General features: G+C 41.0%; 1 protein-coding gene across 4 annotated transcripts in view; it reads right to left on the reverse strand.

Moving 5' to 3' along the window:
- The window catches only part of larp1 (La ribonucleoprotein 1, translational regulator), a 71,790-nt gene that overhangs the window by 17,602 nt on the left and 31,271 nt on the right, over window positions 1-22,917 (reverse strand). The window contains exons 4-12 of one of the 4 annotated variants that reach the window (XM_061740563.1): window positions 21,406-21,477; window positions 16,945-17,092; window positions 13,467-13,601; window positions 10,446-10,592; window positions 6,447-6,609; window positions 4,767-4,911; window positions 4,337-4,511; window positions 2,998-3,164; window positions 2,740-2,820 (exon numbers count right to left, since the gene is read on the reverse strand). In XM_061740563.1, the coding sequence (XP_061596547.1) occupies window positions 2,740-2,820; window positions 2,998-3,164; window positions 4,337-4,511; window positions 4,767-4,911; window positions 6,447-6,609; window positions 10,446-10,592; window positions 13,467-13,601; window positions 16,945-17,092; window positions 21,406-21,477 (1,233 nt within the window). Of the gene's footprint in view, window positions 1-2,739; window positions 2,836-2,982; window positions 3,165-4,336; window positions 4,512-4,766; window positions 4,912-6,446; window positions 6,610-10,445; window positions 10,593-13,466; window positions 13,602-16,944; window positions 17,093-21,405; window positions 21,478-22,917 lie in introns of all 4 variants that reach the window. The other 3 variants (XM_061740560.1, XM_061740561.1, XM_061740559.1) reach the window with 3 other exon arrangements.

Consider the following 22,917-nt stretch of genomic DNA (forward strand, 5'->3'; position numbering starts at 1 on the left):
ACTCGTCTGCCCATCTATCATAACGTCATCAGTTTCTGGTCCAAGTGAGTTGTGTTTGCGTGATTTTCCCCCGTAAAGATGCCTGTAGGCAGGTTTATATCCTGATAGACATCATGTGTCTAGAAAAATAATCACTGCCCTGGATTTGTGTTTACTGCTTGCAAAAAGAGTCATAGCACTATCATGGAAGAGAACCAGCAAACCAAAATTCAATAACTGGATTAAGGAATTGTCTACAACATTACCTATGGAAAAGATCACTTATATTATAAAGGGCAAACTATCATTGTTTCAAAACATGTGAGGTCCTTTTATGGAATTTATGGAGAGTGTGGATTTAAGCAGTGTGGGGAGTGGGGCGGATGAGTCGTAGCTACTAGTGATCCTCTGCAGTGTTCTTAAATATTTTTTTTCTTTTGATACTTGATTTCTTTATTGTGTGAATTGTATATTTGAGTTTATATTTCTGAATTAAGCACAACGGTGAAATACTTTGGGCTAACCTTTCAAAAACAGAGAAACCTTTGTTGTTTTGATTTTCGTTACTTTTTTGTTTTGTTTGGGGTTTTATTTATTTATTTTTTCTTTCTTTTTCTCTTTCCTTTTCCCATTAAACCTAAATTGAGTGTTGCTTTATGATATCTTATAAATATCTGAGTTGTAAAGAATATGATTCGATTGCTGGACAATAATTGAGCGGCCCTTGATGTTTCCTTTTATGTAAGAGCACTCTTATTTTTGTGTCATTGGAAAGATTTTGAAAAACAAATAAAGATATTGTTGGAAAAAAAAAAAAAAAAAGATTCCTGTAGGCTACTTTTGCAGGACGGTTCCTGGTAATTGAGACACGGGTCAACGACCCGGCCCTGAACAGTCCACCCGGAACTCCCCCCTCGTGGATAACGCGCCTATCGGCTTTAACTAATGCAAACAGTCTTCGGGCTGTCGAGCCCATCGTGCACGATTGATTGAGCAGTGAATAAATGTTTTGGCATAGCAGCAACTTCTCCCATTTATTTTTCTTAGCATTAATTGAATCTGCAAATGGATGGTCTAAACTCAGAGCTCAGATCAACCCAGCGCATGCAGCCATCAGTGTTTAGTTCAAGACCATCTGACAGCAACAGCGGCACCATAAACACAACGGTGTGACATACTTTTGAGGATCATATAGGAGGATGTTATGCATTATGGAAAAAGTGGTGCCCAAACGAGTGTTTTGCATGGGAGGACATCCTTGCAAAATATAGTAATGAAAAGTAATAAAACAAAAAAACGTCAGGGAGCCAGTGCCCTTGCACCGTTACAGGCTGCAGCTTCACCAAGTCCTACCATGACGGCATCTAAATAACAATAATTCAGTGGTTCCCAAACTGGGGGGCGCGCCCCCTAGGGGGGGGGGCACGGCGCTATTGCAGGGGGGGCGCGGCGAGGTTGGAAGGTAAATTAATTAAAAAACAAAATTTTTTTAAGATTTTGCCTTCAATACATATGTGCAGTGAGAGAGAGACAAGAAATAGGGGGAAGAGAGAAGGGGAATGACATGAAGTAATGGTCTGGCCAGCGGGAATCTAACCGGGGACCTGCTGCTTCAGGTCCCACAACTACCCGGTGCTACTGGAAGGAAGATGCATGTAGTAATCTCTCACCTGCAACCCCGGTTTGAGAGGATCTGTAACATGAAACAAGCCCACCCCACTCACTGAAAATGTGTGGGGATTAAAGCTGACATTTTTGCAGAGCAATTGTTGAAATTTTGATTATTTGTTTAGCTGTTGCTGCCGTTTTTTTTCCCCTCAGGGAGGTGGTTATTTTTGGAAAAAAATATGTTGTAAGTAATGCATACTGTATTGTACAGTAAAAAGGAAAAAAAAAGAAATGTGGATTAAAGGTGTAATTTTTTGTAGAGCAAATGTTCAGATTTTGGCTCCTGTTTGTATTGTTGTTGTTGTTTCAATCTCTGTGAGCTGGTCAGGTTGAAAATCTATGGACAGTTTTTTCGCATATATGTTCAATATATGAAATAAATTGCAGTCGCATTTGAATGCAAAAGATGTGTGTGTCTGTGTTGGGGTCGGGGGGGGCTCGAAAATTCTGTTACGTACAAAAGGGGGGACTGGCAAAAAAAGTTTGACAACCACTGATCTAGAGCCCCCCCCCCCCCCCCCCCTTCATCTGGACATCACTGCTTCAATGCTGAGATCAGAGTTGTGAAAGTTCTCTCCAGCGATACTGAGTCAGAGAAGAGACATGACGAGCTCATCACCTCTCCAGCACATCTGTGTGTCAGCGGGACGCCGCCCCGCAGCCAGACACCGGCATAAAGCTCACGCTGCCGCGTGGCAAAAAGAGTTTGGGAACTACTGCAATAATTTAATGGCCTAAATCACCATCTGTGATGGTGCGGGTGTGGTTTGCTATGACTGCAAACAAAAGCAAGAAAACAAAAAGTCCCTTTCTATCAGTGGTCACATTGTTGTGGACAATTGTCTTTTCAACTCCGTCTTATTCTGTATCAGAATGAGACCTGCTGTATCACACACACCGATGAGCCGCCTTTATTCTCATTAAAACCAGTTAAAAATCATTCAGTATTTTTTCCCAGCTCTAAAGACTCCACAGAGACGTTGGCGTAACTAAAACTAAAGATGATCACACCAACAGAAGCCACAACAAACCGACTACAGCAGTTACCATCAGCTGTTTAAACACTGCACTCACAACTCCACCTTTGCTCACCTTATTTCCTGAGGTAGCACGAGACGGCGAGGACCCGAGTGGGGGGACCGGGGACCGAGCAGAATCTTCCTTTTCCTTCTGCTGCAATGGAGGAGCCTGCATTAGTCAACCGAGCACAAGCAGAGGGAGGAGGAGGTGAAGGGTATGGAAAGAGATGAATGACAATGAATGGCGGGTACATCACTTTACAAGCACGGATGAGTTGGACGTGTAATGCTGATGATGATGGAGATGTTCCTGTACCTTCTCTGAACTGACCTTAGGTCTGACCGGGGAAGGTCTGGGCCTCTTCTTCACCTCGATCCAGGACTCCGAGTCCAGGTCGGGGAGGCTGGCGGAGAGGCCCTTCGGCATCGTCTTGAGGTTGGAGGTGTCTGGGTCAGTCTTGGTCTGCAGCAGCCCTGGAGTGGAGGGGCGCGACGAGTCTGCAGGGAAAAACAGAGAGACAAGCGCTCGTCATTACGAGCACCGGTGACTAGATCTGCAGATACCGCCTGCTGTGGATGAGACGGTCAGAAGTCGGGGTGTAACGATACACTAATCTCACCATACGGTACGATACACGATATTGAGGTCACGATAACGATACGATATTATAGCAGTATTTTTTTTAACAACCTTGAATGAGGAACATATGACTGGAAAAAATTGCCTTTTATTTGAAAGACACAAATACAAAACAATACTGTGCATTTGCCCTATTGTTACAGTTTGTAATGCTTTATAACTGTTTAAGTTTTAAAGAGAAAGCCAGGCCAACCATTTTCCACAAAGTGAACTAAAAGTAAATGTCAGGTTTGCATTATGCATCTTCAGTTTCATACAATTAAAAATATTTTGCCACAAACTGAATAGTTTCTCTCATGTATGATTTGACTTTTTTCTTTTCCAGAAATTTAACAAGTAAAATTAAATAAATAAAAGTAAATAAATAGATACAATTTTACATCATAAAAAAGATTGATTGATAAGTGTAAGAGGAGATTTATTTTTGTTAAGGTTATTTTTGGTAATTCAGGGTTCATTATTTTATAAATATATTATTTATATTCTGATGTAAATCAGGGACTATAATGACACTAGTCAGTTTATCTGTAGTGATTAGTGTGTTTTAGATTGGGCGGAGTGATACGCTACAGTACAGCACTAGGTGCTGTGTTGATGTTCTAAAATCCTACACTGTTGAGAAAAAGGTTTAATTTAATAAGGTAAGGCTTAACTCTACACCAGCCTTACACAAGTAAAGGTTCAGAGCTCAAAACCCTGCAAGGGTCCCGTGATCGGGACCGCAAATCGGTACTACTTTCTTCTGAGCGGAGGAAGATTTTGGTCCGCGGGTCGAGGCGCAGTCGGATGCGCGTTACTAGTCAACACAATGGATTAATATTAATAACCCAATATCGCGATACAGTTTGTCACCTCCACGACACGTATTGTGACGTTTTTGTATTGCGAAATTTCGTGGCACGATATATTGTTACACCCTTAGTCAGAAGCAAAGAAAAGAAGAAAACTGATCTGCTTAACACAACAAAACCAATTGCTTCAAAGAAACAAGTTTTTCTCAAACTGGCAGATTTTTCCCGCCGATGCCGACCTTTAAAGTCTTCATTCATCTGCCTTGGGATGAACTCGGGGCAGTTGATGAGCTGGGAGAAGTCGGTGTGTGTTTGGTTGGGAAGGGCCAGGCCCGGCAGAGGCCACTTCTCCGGATCCACCTTCCGACGGATCTTCATGTCGATCACCTCCACTTCTTTACTGTCCTTCAAAGCCTGGCAGCAGAGAACAAGCAGGTTTTTCAGGAATACTTCAGGAAAACCTTTAAAACCTTAACTGAACATTAAACTATTCCAACCAACTTTATTTTATTCTCATTTCTTGAGAAAAAAAAGAATCATCAGAAATCTATTCAGGTAACTTTAGGAAAAACCTGCTGATGTTCGAGCCAAATGGTTCAAAATAAATATTATTACACAGCAACAAGTTTGCAATGAAGCGACTGAATCTGTGAATGAAATGAGCCTTACTTCTATGATGATGTTGACGTCGGTGGTCAGGGCCTGGACTCTGTGGAAGCTGGCGATGAGTCCGATGGGCAGGAATCCCTCCTGATCCATCTTCCTCCTCAGGAAGAAGTCTCGCTCCAGGTTGTCCAGGCTGAAGTAGTACTCTCTACAGGGGAGCAAGAAACATGCGACGCAAGGTCAACATTTGCAGGAAACCACCAATCGCATGCATCGTTTGTCATTTCTGCAGTTTTTTGGTTTATTTTTGTACACACCACTAATAATATACGTCGGAGCTTTTTTTTTTGCATCATTTTAATTGTCTGGGAAGGACTAGATGACTTTTTTAAAGTGACATGTCTGGCTGGCGGGAATCTAACCGGGGACCTGCTGCTTAAGGCCCCACAACTACCCGGTGCTACTGGAAGCAAGATGCATGTGGTAATCTCTCACCTGCAACCCCGGTTTGAGAGGATCTGTAACATGAAACAAGCCCACCCCACTCACTGAAAAGGTGTGGGGAATAAAGCTGACATTTTTGCAGAGCAATTGTTGAAATTTGGATTATTTGTTTAGCTGTTGCTGCTGGGTTTTTTTTCCCTCAGGGAGCTGGTTATTTTTGGAAAAAAATATGTTGAAAGTAATGCATACTGTATTGTATAGTAAAAAGGAATAAAAAGAAATGTGTTGCACACATGAAGCAAGCCCACTCACATCACTGAAAAGATGTGGGGATTAAAGGTGTAATTTTTGTAGAGCCAAGATTTTGGCTCCTGTTTGTGTTGTTGTTGTTTCAATCTCTGGGAGCTGGTCAGGTTGAAAATCTATTTTTACAGAGATGGACAGTTTTTTCGCACATATGTTCAATATATGAAATAAGTTGCAGTCGCATTTGAATGCAAAAGATGTGTCTGTGATGGGGTCGGGGGGGGGGCTCGAAAATTCTGTTACGTACTAAAGGGGGGCCTGGCAAAAAAAATTTGGGAACCACTGATCTATATCAGTGATTTTTCAGTGATGTACCCCCTATGAAATATTTTTTCAGCCAAGTACCCCCTAACCAGCTCAAAGCACTAAAAAAAAAAAAAAGACCTAAAACAGAGCACTGTGCCATCAGTAACAGATTTATTAAACATAATAATAATATTGCTGCTATGCTTCAACCACGACTCCATCGTTGGTCCAAGTGATTGACAGGTGAAGCCAGGTGAGATTTGACAGGTTAGGTGGAGCCATCCTGGTGTGGGGGGGAAACTCTGGGGTTTTAGGATAATAAGTTGAATAGCCTACTCCTGAAGATAAAATTCATTTTATGAATTAAGACTTATATTTTCCTCAATCATTTATGAAATATTTATTCTTAAAGGATTTTTGCAGGGATTCTACTTTTTAAATATATGTACATTTTAAAATCTCTCGTACCCCCTGTAGTGCCTTCATGTACCCCCATTTGAGAACCACTGATCTAGAGCACCCCCCCCCCTTCATCTGGACATCACTGCTTCAATGCTGAGATCAGAGTTGTGAAAGTTCTCTCCAGCGATACCGAGTCAGAGAAGAGACATGACGAGCTCATCACCTCTACAGCACATCTGTGTGTCAGCGGGACGCCGCCCTGCAGCCAGACGCCGACACAAAGCTCACGCTCTCATCGCCCCGCCGTCCGTCCCTCCCTCCCACTAGGAGAGAAACCCCACTCACATCTGCCTCTTGATGTAATCCTTCAGCAGGTCCTGGTCCACCGAGTACATGTCCGTGCTGCTCATGTTGTCGTAGTAGTAGGTGACGGCACTGTTGTACTTCTGTCCGTAGGAGCCGTCCTTCATATCGTAGGACTTGTAGCTGTAGTGGTAATCATAGTGGCCTTTACAGGAGACCGAAAGAAAAACAAAATAAACAGTTAAGTTAAAAGAGAAAAATCAACAAACGTCTCAGATGTCCATCCTCTGAACTTTTAACCAAGTTCGTCTTTTTATTCAACATTTTACCCTCCTTTGCTCCATTTTGAACATCACGCCTTCAAACTCGTGGTGCCTTTGGGCGACAGGTAACGTTGGAATTGAAATGTAATTCACGTTAATCTTTTACCAGAGAGCAGCGTCGCAGTAACACATCTGTGGAGGAGCGCAGCTAAACTGATGAGCAACGTCTTACTTGGCTACTTAACATGGCGTTAGAAATAAAGCTGGGTATCGATTCAAATGTCAAGAATCGATTCGATTCTGATTCTTAAGATTCAGAATCGATTATCACCATTTGATTCGATCCCATCCGATATTGATTTGGGTTAGTGTTGCCAGGATTATATGACTGTAAAATAACTATTGAAATAGTAATTTCACAATAATTATTGTGAAATAACTAAGAAATAAATAACTCAAATAGGCATTTCAATATCCATTTAAAGTGAAAAAAAGAAAGAAATTGCAAAAGCTCAAGCAGTAAACAAATTATTTTAGCTTGTCTGATTTATTCTGTCACCAGACACACAGCTTGCCATGAAGCACCCGGCATTTTTCAGGTATTTTATCAGGTATTTCATTACAAACCGTGTCCGATAACAGAGAAACCAAACAAGCTATAGTAAATACAGATAATATGAACTTCATTGAACTAATATAACATTTAGTAATTTTAAGCTGAAATGTCCAGCATTTTCTCTCAAGAAAAGTTCATTTAGTTCAGGAGTTTTCAAAACTACTGGGATTACTGGGATTAAAGTTCACCAGGCAAAAATGTAATGATGAAAAAAAAAATATATATATATATATTTTTTTTTATATATAAAAAAAAAAAAGAAAATCGATCTTTGGACATACAAATCGATTTTTAGGAATTTATATGAGAATCGATTTAGAATCAGAAAATCGATTTTTTTCAACACAGGCTTAGTTAGAAACCATTACTACATCGGTGGAGCGTTGCCTCACAACCGACGCTGGCGTCCGTTGAAGTCAGGCTTAAGTAACTTCAAAGATTTGCTTAATTTCACCATGAAATGGGAAGGAAGTGACGCCCTTATCTGGATTCAGACTGGTCGTGTGTGTGTGTGTGTGTGTGTGTGTGTGTGTGTGTGTGTGTGTGTGTGTGTGTGTGTGTGTGTGTGTGTGTGTGTGTGCCCGTCCACCAAAGATGTGTCATTGCAAAAGATGCTCTTTGATAAACGTTTGATTCAAACGTCGTATGTCGGCGAGAAGCAACACGCGTTTGCAGAAATAGAACATGGAAGAGTTTTACAGCTCACGATTCCAACGAATGACTTCATTTTACAGACTCCTGGCTTTCACTTACTCGACACAGGAGTCTGCAGATCATTCAAAGTTTGCTTGCTTTGTCAGTGTTAAGTGCTAAAGCTCCGTTAGTTTTATGCGTTTGTCTTTTATTAAGGTCGGAAGCTGCTACTAAGTTAACAGAATAAAAGTGTCCCATACGAACAGGTGACAGGTGCATCAGAGGAAGACATCTGGACTCTTTAAATAATCATGTTTAAACATCTAAAAGTGATCTTTAACAGATGGCATTACTCAAGCTAAATAAATAATGATAACATTAGCTCTCGCTGCCTTTTCTTCTAAAAGCCTCCCATTGTTTAAAATAAACAAAAAAACCAGTAAAGTAAAAACCAGATTACAGAGAGGTGATGTTCAGCTTCTTTGCTTTTTCCTTCAGAGCTGCAGAATTTCTAACAAAACCAAACTGAAAAACGTCCAAGTTATTAGTATTCTTGGTTCTCTCTCCCGCCGTCCCTCCCCCCTTTTTGGCGTTTGAAAAGGTGCCGGGGTTTTTTCTGCATCGGTCTGCAGGGGGAAGTTGGGAGGAGGAAGCAGAAAACAAGAGCCACTGAAATCAAGAGGAAAGAAGAGCGAGGGAAGAAAACACCAGCGGAAAAGAACAAAATGCCAAAGAAAACAGGCCTTCGGGTAAAGCAGCGCCTCCTGGATCAAGGACTTTCCTCATTCCAGTTCATGCTGGATGTTATTAGACTTGTTTTTACTGTAGCCCTCGCTGGGGCCCGATACGGGTCAGCAGCCACCCAGCACGGCCTCAGCGGCCGCAGCCGCCCAAACAACCAGAACAGAGCGCAAAGTTTTAGCAAGCGGATCTTATTACATTTTCTTTTCCTAGAAATTTTATGCACGAGCTCTAAGTTCAAACAAAAGGACGATGAAAAGACTGAGGACATTGAGAGTAGGCCTGTGTTGAAAAAAATAGATTTCCCAATTCTAAATCGATTCTCATATTAATTCCTAAAAATCGATTCATATGTCTAAAGATCGATTTTTTTTCTTTTTTTTTCATCATTACATTACAACTCTCGGTTATTTTTTTGTTTATCCCCAAAAAAGGAATGTTTTGTTGGACACGAGAATAACTGGTGCCATGTTTTTGCCTTTAAATATGTTTAAAGGTATGAAAACATTAAAGTGTTAGGTTATAGTTGCATAAATTGTCTATATTTCATTACTTTATATACTGTCTTGGGGTTACATTTGCAAAAAATGCGAAAAACCAAATGCTCAAAAATTTAAAACCAAAATAGACCGAAAATGGAACAAATAAAAACGGAATGTGGGAAAAAATAACAGATTTCTTTCGTCCTCTGTTTCCTCCCTGGATCTGTTTGGTAATTCTGCCCCACATGTTTCTGAAAGCAGTTCTATCAGCATTCTGGGAGCTGATTGGTCCTTACAGCATCATTAGCTGCCAATACTTGCTGTTTAATCTCAATATAATACTAGTAGTAATATTTTGCATAAAACAATAATTCATATAATTCATGCAACAGCTCAAAAAACAGTTTTAATAACACTAACCCAAATCAATATCGGAATCGAATCGGATCAAATCTTGATAATCAATTCTGAATCTTAAGAATCAGAATCGAATCGATTCTTGACATTTGAATCGATCCCCAGCCCTAATTGAGAGGACCCTTGTGCTGCCAGTAAACCACTACGACCAGCAGCGTAATAAATACAAGCTCCTCCCATGAAACCCTGAAGCCAGAGGACCCGCGTTAACGCTGAGATCAGAGTTGTGAAAGTTTATCTCCACGTTGTTTCGTCAGAGAAGAGACATGAAAGAGCTCATCACTTCTGCAGCTCGGGTCTGGCCGATGGGGAGCTTCACTTTCGGCGCATTAAACAACTCAAATCAAATAAAAACTCTGCAATTGTGGTCAATTGGAGCAGTTTTGCTGCGGAGAAACACTTCACAGGTTGTGAATGAACGGCTGGAGTCTGAGCGTCGGCGTGGACGGGGCGGTCTGCTGGTGTTAGGCTCCTCTCAGAAATGAGTCGCCACGGTAACCTCCTCCACAGTAATCCCTTCAAACGCTTGAGCGGAAATCCGCGCGTGCTTGTGACTGCATTTCAATTCGCAGCTTTGTTTTGGGAAGCGAGTTACTCACGGGAGAGAAACACACGAGTCAGCTGGCAGTGGTCAAATTACATTAGTCATCAAATAAAAGTGCAGTTTGGCTCAAGCTGCAGTACAGTAGCCACTGAGAGGGAGGGGATAATGTGTCTGACTTGGACAGGAGTGAGCGAGGAGAGATACGACGTTGTAGATATTATTATTATCAGCAGAAACAAAAAGATCGTCTGAAATAAAAAAATAAAAAGAGCTCTTAATGGAAAGAAACCTCTCTGTTCACATCCAGAAAAACACTTGTAATCTGTGTGTTTGTGCACAACTCACCTCTGCCCCTGCCTCGTCCCCGGCCTCTTCCTCTTCCACGTCCGCGACCTCTGAATCCTCCCCGGAACGGCGCCCCCTCGCTCTTGACGCTGGAAACCTCGTCATGGTCGTCGCGCCACTCGCGCTCGTACTTCTGACTGTGCCAGTCTGCAGGGAAACAACCAGCTCCCCTTCAGCACACGGGCCACAAATACCAACCAATTCATTCTCTCCAGTGCTCTCAATTTACAGTAAAATGGTTTTAATCTGCTCCCATGCCCGGATCGCACTTCCTCTCACTGCAGCAGCTACGGCATTTCATCATCCCAGCTGCGTGCTTTAAAATAGCGCATGTTTAAATGAGGACGCCGTCAAAAGCAGAAGTGGAGGACTGAATGAAGCGCCCACATCTCTGACACGTTGCTGTGTATGTGCAGTGTCTCAACCGGCTGGACGCAACAACGTCCTTCACATCAGCCTCTGCAGCCACAGCGAAGTAGGACATCGGATAGTTCTGCCTTTTTAAAGTGACAAGTGCAGCAGCCGGTAACGGTGTAAACTGGCCCTCAGTCGTAGGTGATGGTACGACCTGAGAGGCACTGTAGGGCTGGGCGATATATCGAGATTTTAATATATATAGATATATTTTCAAACGCGATATGGTACGAGACAATATATCGATTAAAAACATTTTTTTTTATTTATTTTTTTATGATTTTGATATAGCTTATTTTGTGACAAATTGACTTGAATGTTTTATTTGAGATTTGCACAAATGTTTTGTTATTTGCACAACTGTCAACCTCAGTGGAAAAGCCTGCCTGTTACTGTCTACATTGTATTAATTGCACAGTGTATTTTAATTTAATTGTTATGCAGGAAAGGGATATTTGTTTTATTTTATTCAAGAAGCATTTTTATTCTATATATGCAGGCAGTTTATTTTTATTTCATTTGTTTTATACATTTTGATATTGTGCAGACCTCTGTTAATAAAGGTACCTGTGTGACATTTGGCACGAGGCTTTGTATTAAAACTGACAGTTTTTTTGAGGGTTTGCCTCAGAAAAAAAAATGAAGCTAACAGAGATGCTATGCTATAATGCTTTGGGGGAAACCCCAATTATGGCACAGAAAAAATATCGATGTATATCGAGTATCGCCATTTAGCTAGAAAATAGAGTTATGACTTTTGGTCCATATCGCCCAGCCCTAGCACATCCCATGAAACCCTGAAGCCAGAGGACCCGTTAATGCTGAGATCAGAGTTGTGAAAGTTCTCTCCACGGTGTTTCATCAGAGAAGAGACATGATAGAGCTCATCACTTCTGCAGCTCGGGTCTGGCCGATGGGTCGCTTCACTTTCGGCGCATTAAACAACTCAAATGAAAAAAAAAAACTCTGCAATTGTGGTCAATTGGAGCAGTTTTGCTGCGGAGATACACTTCACAGGTTGTCAATGAAGTGCTGGAGTCTGAGCCCCAATTATGGCACAGAAAAAATATCGATATATATCGAGTATCGCCATTTAGCTAGAAAATATCGAGATATGACTTTTGGTCCATATCGCCCAGCCCTAAGGCACTGCCATATATAATAGAACTAAAACTAGGATAAATACTAAAGAAAGATGCATATCGGTTACAGGAGTTAAAATATGGAACAGCCTAAATAATGAATTAAAAAACTGTAGTTCAATAAATAAATTTAAAACGATGTATAAATCCAATATAATCGAAAGATATGTAGATTGTAATAGATTGTAATAATAATATTTATATATCAAAAAAATTTAATGATTGGTCTTTGGTTTCCTTTTGTTTTCACTCTTCTAGAGATTGTTTCCGTTTCCTCTAAGCATGTATTATTTACTTTCTCCGTTAGTTGTTTTTCTGAGATCTGTCTTCTGTTTGTTTTTTTACTTGATTCCTCTGTCATATTTACATTCTTCTTCCTCCTTGTTTTGCATGTGTGTTTACTTTGCTGTTTTTTTTGTTGTTGTAGATTGTTTGTCCTTGTTGTATTAGTACAGTAGTAGTACTATGAAGTAAACAAAGTTAAAAAGGGTAGGCACAATAAGCTTAGGCTTCGGCCTACACCTTTTGGTCGGATTATTCCTTATTTCTTTTTTTATAATTTCTTTCCTACGAAAGTAAATGAAATGCGATCTATTTATCAATGGAAACTGGTCGACCAAATAAACTACTTCATCATCATCACTTCACACTACTTAACAGTCATTTAGCACCTTCTGCAATAATCATGTCTGCCTCACTCTGCTGCACCTCTCACATTTTGCATTTCTTTTATATAATTGTTTGTATTTTTTGTATAATTTTGTTTTGTAAAATTGTAAATTGGTAAAACTGTAAATAGGTTATTTTATTTTACCCAGAGCTGTCTTTTTTCCTTTTCCTTTCTTTTCCCTACCTCAAACTGCTGCACCTTAGATGTCTATCTGTACATATGTCAAAAATACCACATTTGTTTATTTATTTATTGTTCATCTACTGCGAAAGAGCGAAATTACCGGAGTCAAATTCCTTGTTGGACAACGTTCGAACCTGGCCGAAAGCTGATTCTGATTCATCATCATGGAGCTCGGGGGAAGGTTGCTGCTTCTGTCCCCGTCTCCCCAGTTCACATGACACTGTCTAATCTAAACGCAGCTAAAACACTGCAGGTTCCTGCAGTGGCCGACTGAACTGGCCCATCAACTGAGTGCTTTCAGGCCAGAACTGCTGTGTCAGTCCCACTGAAAACCATCAGCTGGATATTTTGATTTATCCCAGTGTTTATGCAGCGCCAACTGAATAGTAGATGTAAACGGTGACTAGAGACACTCAGCACTTTTTGCAGGCCCGCAAGGACGAGAAAAAGGCGGCGTCTTTGCTCGGAAAGGCCGAATGCTTTGTGAGGGCAACGTTCCACCTGAACGGGATCATCGTGAATGCACAGCTGGAGAGTGAAGACAGAATGAAGAGATGATCTGCAGCGTGTATTTGTACCATAATCTCTGTGTGAAGGTGGACATCAACTGACCTCTGAGGTCGTTCCTGGCATTGGGGGGCAGTCGAGGGTTCTCGTTCTGTCTGCTGTTGTTTCTGGAGGCCGAGCGCTCCCTGGGGCCCTCGGACTTCACCTCGATCATCAGGGGAACCCACTTCTGCTTGTTTCCTGTTTGCGACCACATGGTGAGGAGACAGTTATTACAAGAAACATATGGTTTCTTGTCTTGCTTTCAACTCAATCTTGACCTTTTATTCTCCCCCTGGGACCTTGTAATTCTTTATTATGGCTGCAGACACCAAAGAAAAAAAAAGAAAAACTTGCCCAATCTAAGCTTTCTTGTAACCCTTCAACAGTAGACTTACAGGACTGTCTCAGAAAATTAGAATATTGTGATAAAGTTCTTTATTTTCTGTAATGCAATTAAAAAAAACAAAAATGTCATACATTCTGGATTCATTACAAATCAACTGAAATATTGCAAGCCTTTTATTATGTTTATGTTTATGTTCATGTTCTGGATCTCTGGAAAGCGTCTAGAGACAACATCTGTTGTATTAGACGCTATATAAATAAAATTGAATTGAATTATTTTAATATTGCCGTTTGTGGTTTACAGTTTAAGATTAAGATTCCCTGAATATTCAAATTTTTTGAGATAGGATATTTGAGTTTTCTTAAGCTGTAAGCCATGATCAGCAATATTAAAATAATAAAAGGCTTGCAATATTTCAGCTGATTTGTAATGAATCCAGAATGTATGACATTTTTGCATTCAGTAAACCAGTAAACCAGTACGACCAGCAGCGTAATAAATACAAGCTCCTCCCATGAAACCCTGAAGCCAGAGGACCCGTTAATGCCGAGATCAGAGTTGTGAAAGTTTATCTCCACGTTGTTTCATCAGAGAAGAGACATGAAAGAGCTCATCACTTCTGCAGCTCGGGTCTGGCCGATGGGTCGCTTCACTTTCGGCGCATTTAACAACTCAAATCAAATAAAAATTTGAATATTCTGGGAATCTTAAACTGTAAGCCATAATCAGCAATATTAAAATAATAAAAGGCTTGCAATATTTCAGCTGATTTGTAATGAATCCAGATGTATGACATTTTTGCATTACAAAAAATAAAAGGACTTTATCACAATATTCTAATTTTCTGAGACAGTCCTGTATTACTGAAACATTTAGGATCAAAACAAGGAATACTTTCTACTTTCTCTATATTCTTCAATTAAATCGTGTAAAAACTTGCATTCTTTTCAAATGTTTGCTGCAACATTGTTTCTAATATTCATATTCACTGCCTTTACTGTCTAGTTTGAGTAAAAGTCAGCAGTACTCAGCCCCCTCCATGTAAATATGCAACTTTTATTATGAAAAAACAGAGGGATGTAAAGTCATCCTGCAGTGCGGCAGCGGGCCAGCAGGGTGCAGCGGCGGTTTATGGTTCAGCACGAGGACTGGCTGCGAGGAGTTTGCGACAGACAGCACTTTTACTGGGAGTCAGGAAACGGCAGCCAGCTTTAAGTGACGTGGCCTTGAGTACAAAAGGGATGAAGAAAAAGAGAAACAAAAATGAGACGGAGGGAAAACAAATAGACCCACGGATTATAGTAAAGAGCTCCCCTCCGTGTGTGTACAGTGGCTGATCTTCAGAGTGGGGGGCGCCGTCTTTAAAGGGCTTCTTTTGACCTCAAGCTTGTAACTTCAACAGCACAACTGCCGTTTATATGTGAAACACATACAGCAAAAATACACTTTTGGGTGCCAGTTTTTTTGTCAGTGATGAAATTAACCCAGAAAAAAAAATAAAAAAAGGATGACTAGACAAAAAATGCAGGAAGTCCACTTTGATAAACTTTAGCTGTGCAGCTTTAGCCATGTGCCTGTCCTGCCAACCTGGCACGATTTGAACCTCTAATTGCTGCCAAACTCACTACCAGCCACGGCTCTGTGGCCGGCTCAACTTTAAACAGGAGCTGTGTGTGCTCCAGTTCAGTCAACACTTCGTGCCGTTTCCACCGGCGATCTCAACTCGTTTATTACGAGAAGAAAAATGACACAAATCGGTGCTACATCTTCAGTCTGTCACTTCTGGAGTGGTGACTCTTGGGATAAATTGGAAACATGAAACATCGGCATCAGTGAGATGGAGAGTTTTAGGGCCCTGAGGAACCACGGAGAAGCGACTGTGGCGGTCCTTAAAGCTGAGAGGAAACTCAAGATGGGCAAGAAGGGCATGTCAAGTATGTGTACTTTTCTCCTTTCTTTTAATTGTGATGTGAGCCCTGTTAAGCTTGAGTTATGGTTCTGCGTCAAAACGCCTACGCCTACGGCGTGTGGTACGCGTCGACGCAGACCACACGCCGTCACTGACGCTGTCACTGACGTGCACCTCCCGAAAATTGTAACTACGTGTCGAGGCGACGCAGACCACACGCAGACGGAGAGGGCTGTGATTGGTTCACTTGGAAGCAACGCATTTCCGGTTTGAAGCAGTCGTGAACTTTCAGCGCTCTTTTCTTCGTGTATGTGTGTTTTTTTTGTTTTGTTTTTTTTGCACAATAACTGTCCTTATCTCTTTGATTTACTGTGACAGGAAAAAGTCGGATAAACCATTCAGAAAAAGATCGCTAACTAGCGGTCGCGGGGGGTATTGCACCGCGGAGAAATGGAGTGACGGAGAAGTCAGAAGGGTTCACGACGGCGTCACGGCGACGTCATGTGCTCAGCGTTGGGTTGACGCAGAACCTTAATTCAGGCTTTAGGGACGAGTGTTGCAAATTAGCATTTGCTATAAATGCTATGATACAGGCATCAGATAGCCATTTATGTCTGCCTATGTTTTCTGTATCTGTCCCTTCCAAATAAACAAATGAAATGAAATGAAAAGATGATGCAGAAGGCAGGGAGACAGAAGACGAAGACAGTCAAGACATCATCCATACCCGGGAGGTCTGCTCAGAGCCCAAACATCCAGCTACAGCGGGTTTATTGAATCGGATGCAACTTAAAAATCTTGGGTCAGTTTTCGTAACTCAGATTTACTCCTATTAGGATGAAAAGGGAACATGAAACTGCTCCACATCACAGGAAGCAAACCTATGATGTTGAGGAGTGATGGGGTAAACGGAAGCAGACGGACGGCTGCGTTCAGCCTTCACGCTGTCAGCTCACTGCAACTCACTACATGCCAACTTCTCTCATCTTCAATTACTCACCCAGAAACCACTACAGTCAGTTATTACATGTATCAAGTGGACTCGTAGCTTCTGATTAGGCTTCACGGACGAGCCCCGGGATATGGGGATACAAAAAATACTGAGGAAAGCCAGACTTTCCCCCGAAAAGTCTGAAGAGTCCAAACTGGAGCTCTTTTCTAAAGACACGTCTGACATGTTGACGCCGACGGCATTAAATCCTGTGAACGTTTAAGATGAGCTTCTCTCCATCTCAGTACTGACGTGACTTCATGTTTCACGGCAGCTCCCTTGTTGTCATGCCAACCTTTTTTCTTCGGTCCGTTCTTCTGGGAGTCGTCGCTGTTCTTCTCCTCCCCCGAATCGTCCGACTTGGCCTTCAGGTTCTCCTTGCTCTCCTCGTTGTTCTCCCTCCGCTCTTTCAAATCCTTTTTGGCCGTCGTCCTTTTAGGTCCCTGAGGAGGAAATAAATGCAGACGACATGGGATTATATGGGTAATCCATCACAGCAGACTTGTGCTTTCAACACAACGCTTCGTCCAAATCGATATCCAACTATTTTGGGAGACAAAGTGGCTTAAACTTGTTCCACCGATTCAAAGTTATACGACATCATTTTCTAATAAAATGCATAACGGTGGTGAAAATGGTGAACGTACAGGACTGTGTCAGAAAATTAGAATATTGTGATAGTCCTTTATTTTCTCTAATGCAATTAAAATAACAAAAATGTCATACATTCTGGATTACAAATCAACTGAAAAATTGCAAGCCTTTTATTATTTTAATATTGCTGATTATGGCTTACAGTTTAAGATTCCCAGAATATTCTAATTTTTTGAGATAGGATATTTGAGTTTTTCTTAAGCTGTAAGCCATGATCAGCTATATTAAAAATAATAAAAGGCTTGCAATATTTCAGTTGATTTGTAATGAATCCAGAATGTATGACATTTTTGCATTACAGAAAATAAAAGGACTTTATCACAATATTCAAATTTTCTGAGACAGTCCTGTATATTTAAGATGCGTTAACGCCCAACTTAGACAAAATCTGGTTTAATTATCTGGATAGTTACAAGCAGTTATCAAACACTTTTTATTAGTCATTTAGAAAAGATAAATAATCTTTGTGCAGCAATAACCTGATAATTTAGTTATGATTAAACAGATTTAAGACACAAAAAGTGTCAGATTTAACAACGATACACAGGAGTTGCACTAATACATTGGGCATCATTGTTTCTTCACGGTTTGGTCCATAGTGACACGACGGCGTCGTCACCTTTAGCGGAGCGGTTAGTGAATTATAGTCAGGTTAGTGAGAAGGGCACAGGAGTGCACCCAACTGCAGAAACCAGTGGTGTGTTTACATCCTGGTGAAAAACAGCCATTAGAAGATGAATACGGACCGGTCATTATGGGATGGCCATAGTCAGCAATATTACTGGTTGACCGAGTGACTGTTGCTCAGTGAGGGACTGAAAGGTGTCTATGAAAATAAAAATAAATGAATAAAGAACAAAAGTGATGAACCACAGTAGTCCAGCTGTATCAGCCTGAGCTGGAGCAGCTGGACCGCAGGAACCTGATCCAGGAAGGAACCACATCAAACCCAAGATCTGAGTGTTACAACAAATGGGACGCGATGAGCCCGTGTTCACCGGCGGGCGGCTGGAGACATCTGTGTCTGCCTGTGTTGAAAAAAAATAGATTTCCCAATTCTAAATCGAATCTCATAATAATTCCTAAAAATCGATTCATATGTCTAAAGATCTTTAAAGTTTCTTCTTTTATTTATTTATGTTTTTTTTTTTTCATCATTACATTACAACTTTTGGTTATTTTTTTGTTTATCCCCAAAAAAGGAATGTTTTGTTGGACACGAGAATAACTGGTTTCATGTTTTTGCCTATAAATATGTTTAAAGGTATGAAAACATTAAAGTGTTAGGTTATAATTGCATAAATTGTGTATATTTCATTACTTTATATACTGTCTTGGGGTTACTTTGCAAAAAATACTAAAAACCAAATGCTCAAAAATTAAAAACCAAAATGTGGGAAAAAAATAAAACCGATTTCATCCGTCTGTTTCCTCCCTGGATCTGTTTGGTAATTCTGACCCACATGATGTTTCTGAAAGCAGTTCTATCAGCATTCTGGGAGCTGATTGGTCCTTACAGCATCATTAGCCGCCAATACTTGCTGTTTAATCTCAATATAATACTAGTAGTAATATTTTGCATAACTACAGTCATATAATTCATGCAACAGCTCAAAAAACAGTTTTAATAACACTAACCCAAATCAATATCTGAATCGGATCGAATCAAATCTTGATAATCGATTCTGAATATTAAGAATCGGAATCGATTGTTGACATTTGAATCGATCCCCAGCCCTAGTCTGCAGAGCTGCTCTTCTGTATTAAAACACCGGATCTTGTGGCCGTTTCTGAGTGTGGCAGCTCTCCTCCCTGCGACCAGACTGGCTGGAGGACCCGCCCCTCAGACCCCCACCACTGATAAGTCTGGGCGCAACACATTTATCCTCACAACAGCTCATCAGGCACCAAGCACCCCACTTTTAAGTAGATTTTCTTCACCTTCTGTGTGTTTAAATTTTGATTATACACTATAAATATTTGCTTTAAGCAGCGATGTAACATGCATCACGAAGTAATGCAGAAATCCTGACACGCTGAACAAAGAATGATTAATAATAACTAATGAACATGTGCGTTTAAAAAAAAAGAAAGGAAGGTTTATTTCCCCCCCAAATCCCACCATTTAAGTTGGGCCTGCATAAACGACTGGGTTTCCAGTTTTCTTTTGTCCAGCAGCCTTTTAATATTTGATCAGAACAGAGCGAGGGCCGCTGAGCTAACGGAGTAACGGGCGGAGGGGAGGGGGCGGGGTTGGCCGTCAACGACTTGGCCTGTTATCTCTGCTCACAGAGCCGGTATCTACGTTTATTCAAATCGAACAGAGTCCGGCCTCTCCTCGGCTATCAGCAACGCGCATATCTGCAAAAAACTCGACACTCCTGGCAGCTTTGCATACTCTCGTACGAAGCGGTCGTCCCCTGCGAGTGGCAGGAGGCAGGTTTCACGCCCCAGACACTTGCAATCCTGCAGCTTTTCTAATCACACTGAAGTTTAAAAACCACCTCTGATGTGAGCGGCCACAGACAACAACGTAGCCAAAAGCAATCTGTACCACGTCAGGCCTCATTAAACCTCGCAAAGAAGCACATATAACAGTTTTAAAATGAGGGTGACTGAAATGGAAAAGGTGAAGAACATCTTGAGTGTTATGTCAGAAGACGTCTGCAGGTCTGACGCTCACCCCTCGCTCACACTGGTTGCTTTCTGGAAAAGAAGGTTACGCTCACGTGTAGTGACATGTTTGGCCTTTTGATTTGATTGGTTCCCCTTTAATAATTTCCCCATCAACTGGAAAAGTGAATTTGTGACTCACAATTGAAGTCAGAATCTATTCTCACACTTTGTTCTCACAACAATAGTGTCTGAACCCCGGTGCTGTTGATAGGTTGTTATTTTAGGGACCGTGTTGGGAGTTAAATAAATGCCTGCGCGCCTGTGGCTTCAGATGGGACTTTCGAGGAAAGAGTCAGTCATGCAAACGTTGCAAAACAATTAAATAAGTCTGACTGAACAGGGTTTTCCCACCAGAGTTTTTACTCTCCATGTAAACCTCAAGTTAACTCTTAAAACAACAGAAGGTTTCCAACATTTAAAGCTGATGTGCATCGGTATATGAAAAAAGGATATCGGCTGCTGCCTGCAGAGGTCAAAGTTTTAACACCAGCCACTTTGATTCAAGCGTTTAAAATGACGTTGGCGACTAGGCCTGTGTTGAAAAAAATCGATTTTCCGATTCTAAATCGATTCTCATATTAATTCCCTAAAAATCGATTCTTATGTCCAAAGATCGATTTATTTATTTTTTTAAATTTTTTTTTCATCATTTCGCCAGGTGAACTTTAATCCCAGTAGTCGGACACACAGTTTGTCATGACACTTCTGAAAAATGCCAGGTGCTTCATGGCAATATGTGTGCGTGGTGACAGAATAAATTAGATAAGCTAAAATGATTTGTTTACTGCATGAACTGTTGCAATTTCTTTTTTTGCACTTTAAATGGATATTGAAAGGCCTGTTTGAGTTATTTATTTCTTAGCTATTTCACAATAATTATTGTGAAATTATTATTTCACTAGTTATTTTACAGTCATATAATTCAGGCAACAGCTCAAAAAACATTTTAAATAACACTAAGCCAAATCAATATCGAATCGGATCAAATCGTGATAATCGATTCTGAATATTAAGAATCGGAATCGAATCTTGACATTTGAATCGATACCCAGCCCAATTGGCGACATAAAGGGGGAATTTACTCCTCCTTCCAAGAGCAGCCGTCAAACCCTCCAATCGAGCACTTCAGAAGACACCGCTCCACCCGCCGTGTAGGGAACAAGTGTCTGAAGCTGCTTCACTCTAAACTTCAACCTTTTCCCAACAGCCTGACAGGAAATATTTTAATACAAAAGAAAAAAAAAAAAAAGGTGAGTTCATGTTTTGGTTGGAATTAAGGAAGTAAAAATGAGAGTGCCATTTCTGTTCTGTGTGGTGTCAGATTTCCAGACTACGGTCGTGTTTGCTGGAGTTGTGCCCGGACACAGAGACTGAATGTGGACAGGTGGGCAGGCTGCAGGTTTCACGGGCTGCAGGAGGAACTTACACTGGTTCTCCATGAGTCTCTGACCTGCCTGACAGTCGGCGGGCAGGACACGGTCCGTGTCTCTGCCTCCATCTGAACAGAGGGAGGGAAGAGGAGTTTAGAGAGGACAATGAGGTGGACCATGATGCAGACACACACAAACACACACACTTTACACATGAAATGTACAACATGCTCCTTTCCTCGTGGCTAAAGATCCTTTTTTTTCTTCTGTTTAAAAAAAAGGCAATCAGCTCATTATATCTGACCAAATAACCGGCCTCTTGCAACACACAGTTATAGATAATTTATGACTTGTTCTGCGTGGAAGTATTGTGCTTCTCTCTACCGCCATCAATCAAAGGAAATGAAAAAAAATCAGGAGTGCACAAGCTGCACAAGCCGTAGATAAACAGCATTGGTTTCATCTTGTGCTTTTCTGAGCTGCGTCTTTGTCTAGCAGAGCACATCCAACAACGAGGGGGTCACTGCACAAAGAACTGCACAGATTCTGGGCATAAATGAAAGTCAATCCTTCACTTTTTTTATTTTGTGCTGACGGAAGTGGACCAGATTTGAGGATACGGTGTGAAATATAAAAATCAATAACGCGCTGTTACAGACGTCAAAGCACCGGCAGCGAGTCTAAGATCTGAAGAACGCTGATTCACGCTGAGGATGCTCGTCGTCATCGCGGCTCCACCCGCGCACGACCAGACAGAGATGCAATAAAGAATAGGTATCAAAGAAGAAATGAAAAGGACGACACTCATTTATGAGGTTTGGGTTCTCTGCTCCGGTAACTGATGCAGAAAGTGACAACAGACGCACAAACGGCCATTTCAACGACACCGACTGTTGACTGCAGACATCTCACATGCAGGTATGTGACATTCTGTCTGGATACTTGTTGGAGAGGAGTTTTCCTCCCTGCGTGTCAGCTACTAGGGGCGGTTCGGCACACTTATCTGCCTGTGGAGCTTCAATTAATTGACTGTAAAAACAGAAAAGGTCATGATACGCTACTCCGACGCCACCCAATGAGCTGCAGCACCATAATGCAACACCAGTTTTTACACACTTGCTGAATTGTCTTTAAACAGTGTTTATGAACAGAACATACAGGACTGTCTCAGAAAATTAAAATATTGTGATAAAAGTCTTTTCTGTAATGCAAAAATGTCAAACATTCTGGATTCATTACAAATCAACTGAAATATTGCAAGCCTTTTATTATTTTAATATTGCTGATCATGGCTTACAGTTTAAGAAAACTCAAATATCCTATCTCAAAAAAATTGAATATTCTGGGAATCTTAATCTTAAACTGTAAGCCATAATCAGCAATATTAAAATAATAAAAGGCTTGCAATATTTCAGTTGATTTGTAATGAATCCAGAATGTATGACATTTTTGCATTCAGTAAACCAGTAAACCACTACGACCAGCAGCGTAATAAATACAAGCTCCTCCCATGAAACCCTGAAGCCAGAGGACCCGTTAATGCCGAGATCAGAGTTGTGAAAGTTCTC

The sequence above is a fragment of the Cololabis saira genome, chromosome 14 (assembly GCF_033807715.1).
Source record: "Cololabis saira isolate AMF1-May2022 chromosome 14, fColSai1.1, whole genome shotgun sequence".
Classification (NCBI taxonomy): Eukaryota; Metazoa; Chordata; class Actinopteri; order Beloniformes; family Belonidae; genus Cololabis; species Cololabis saira.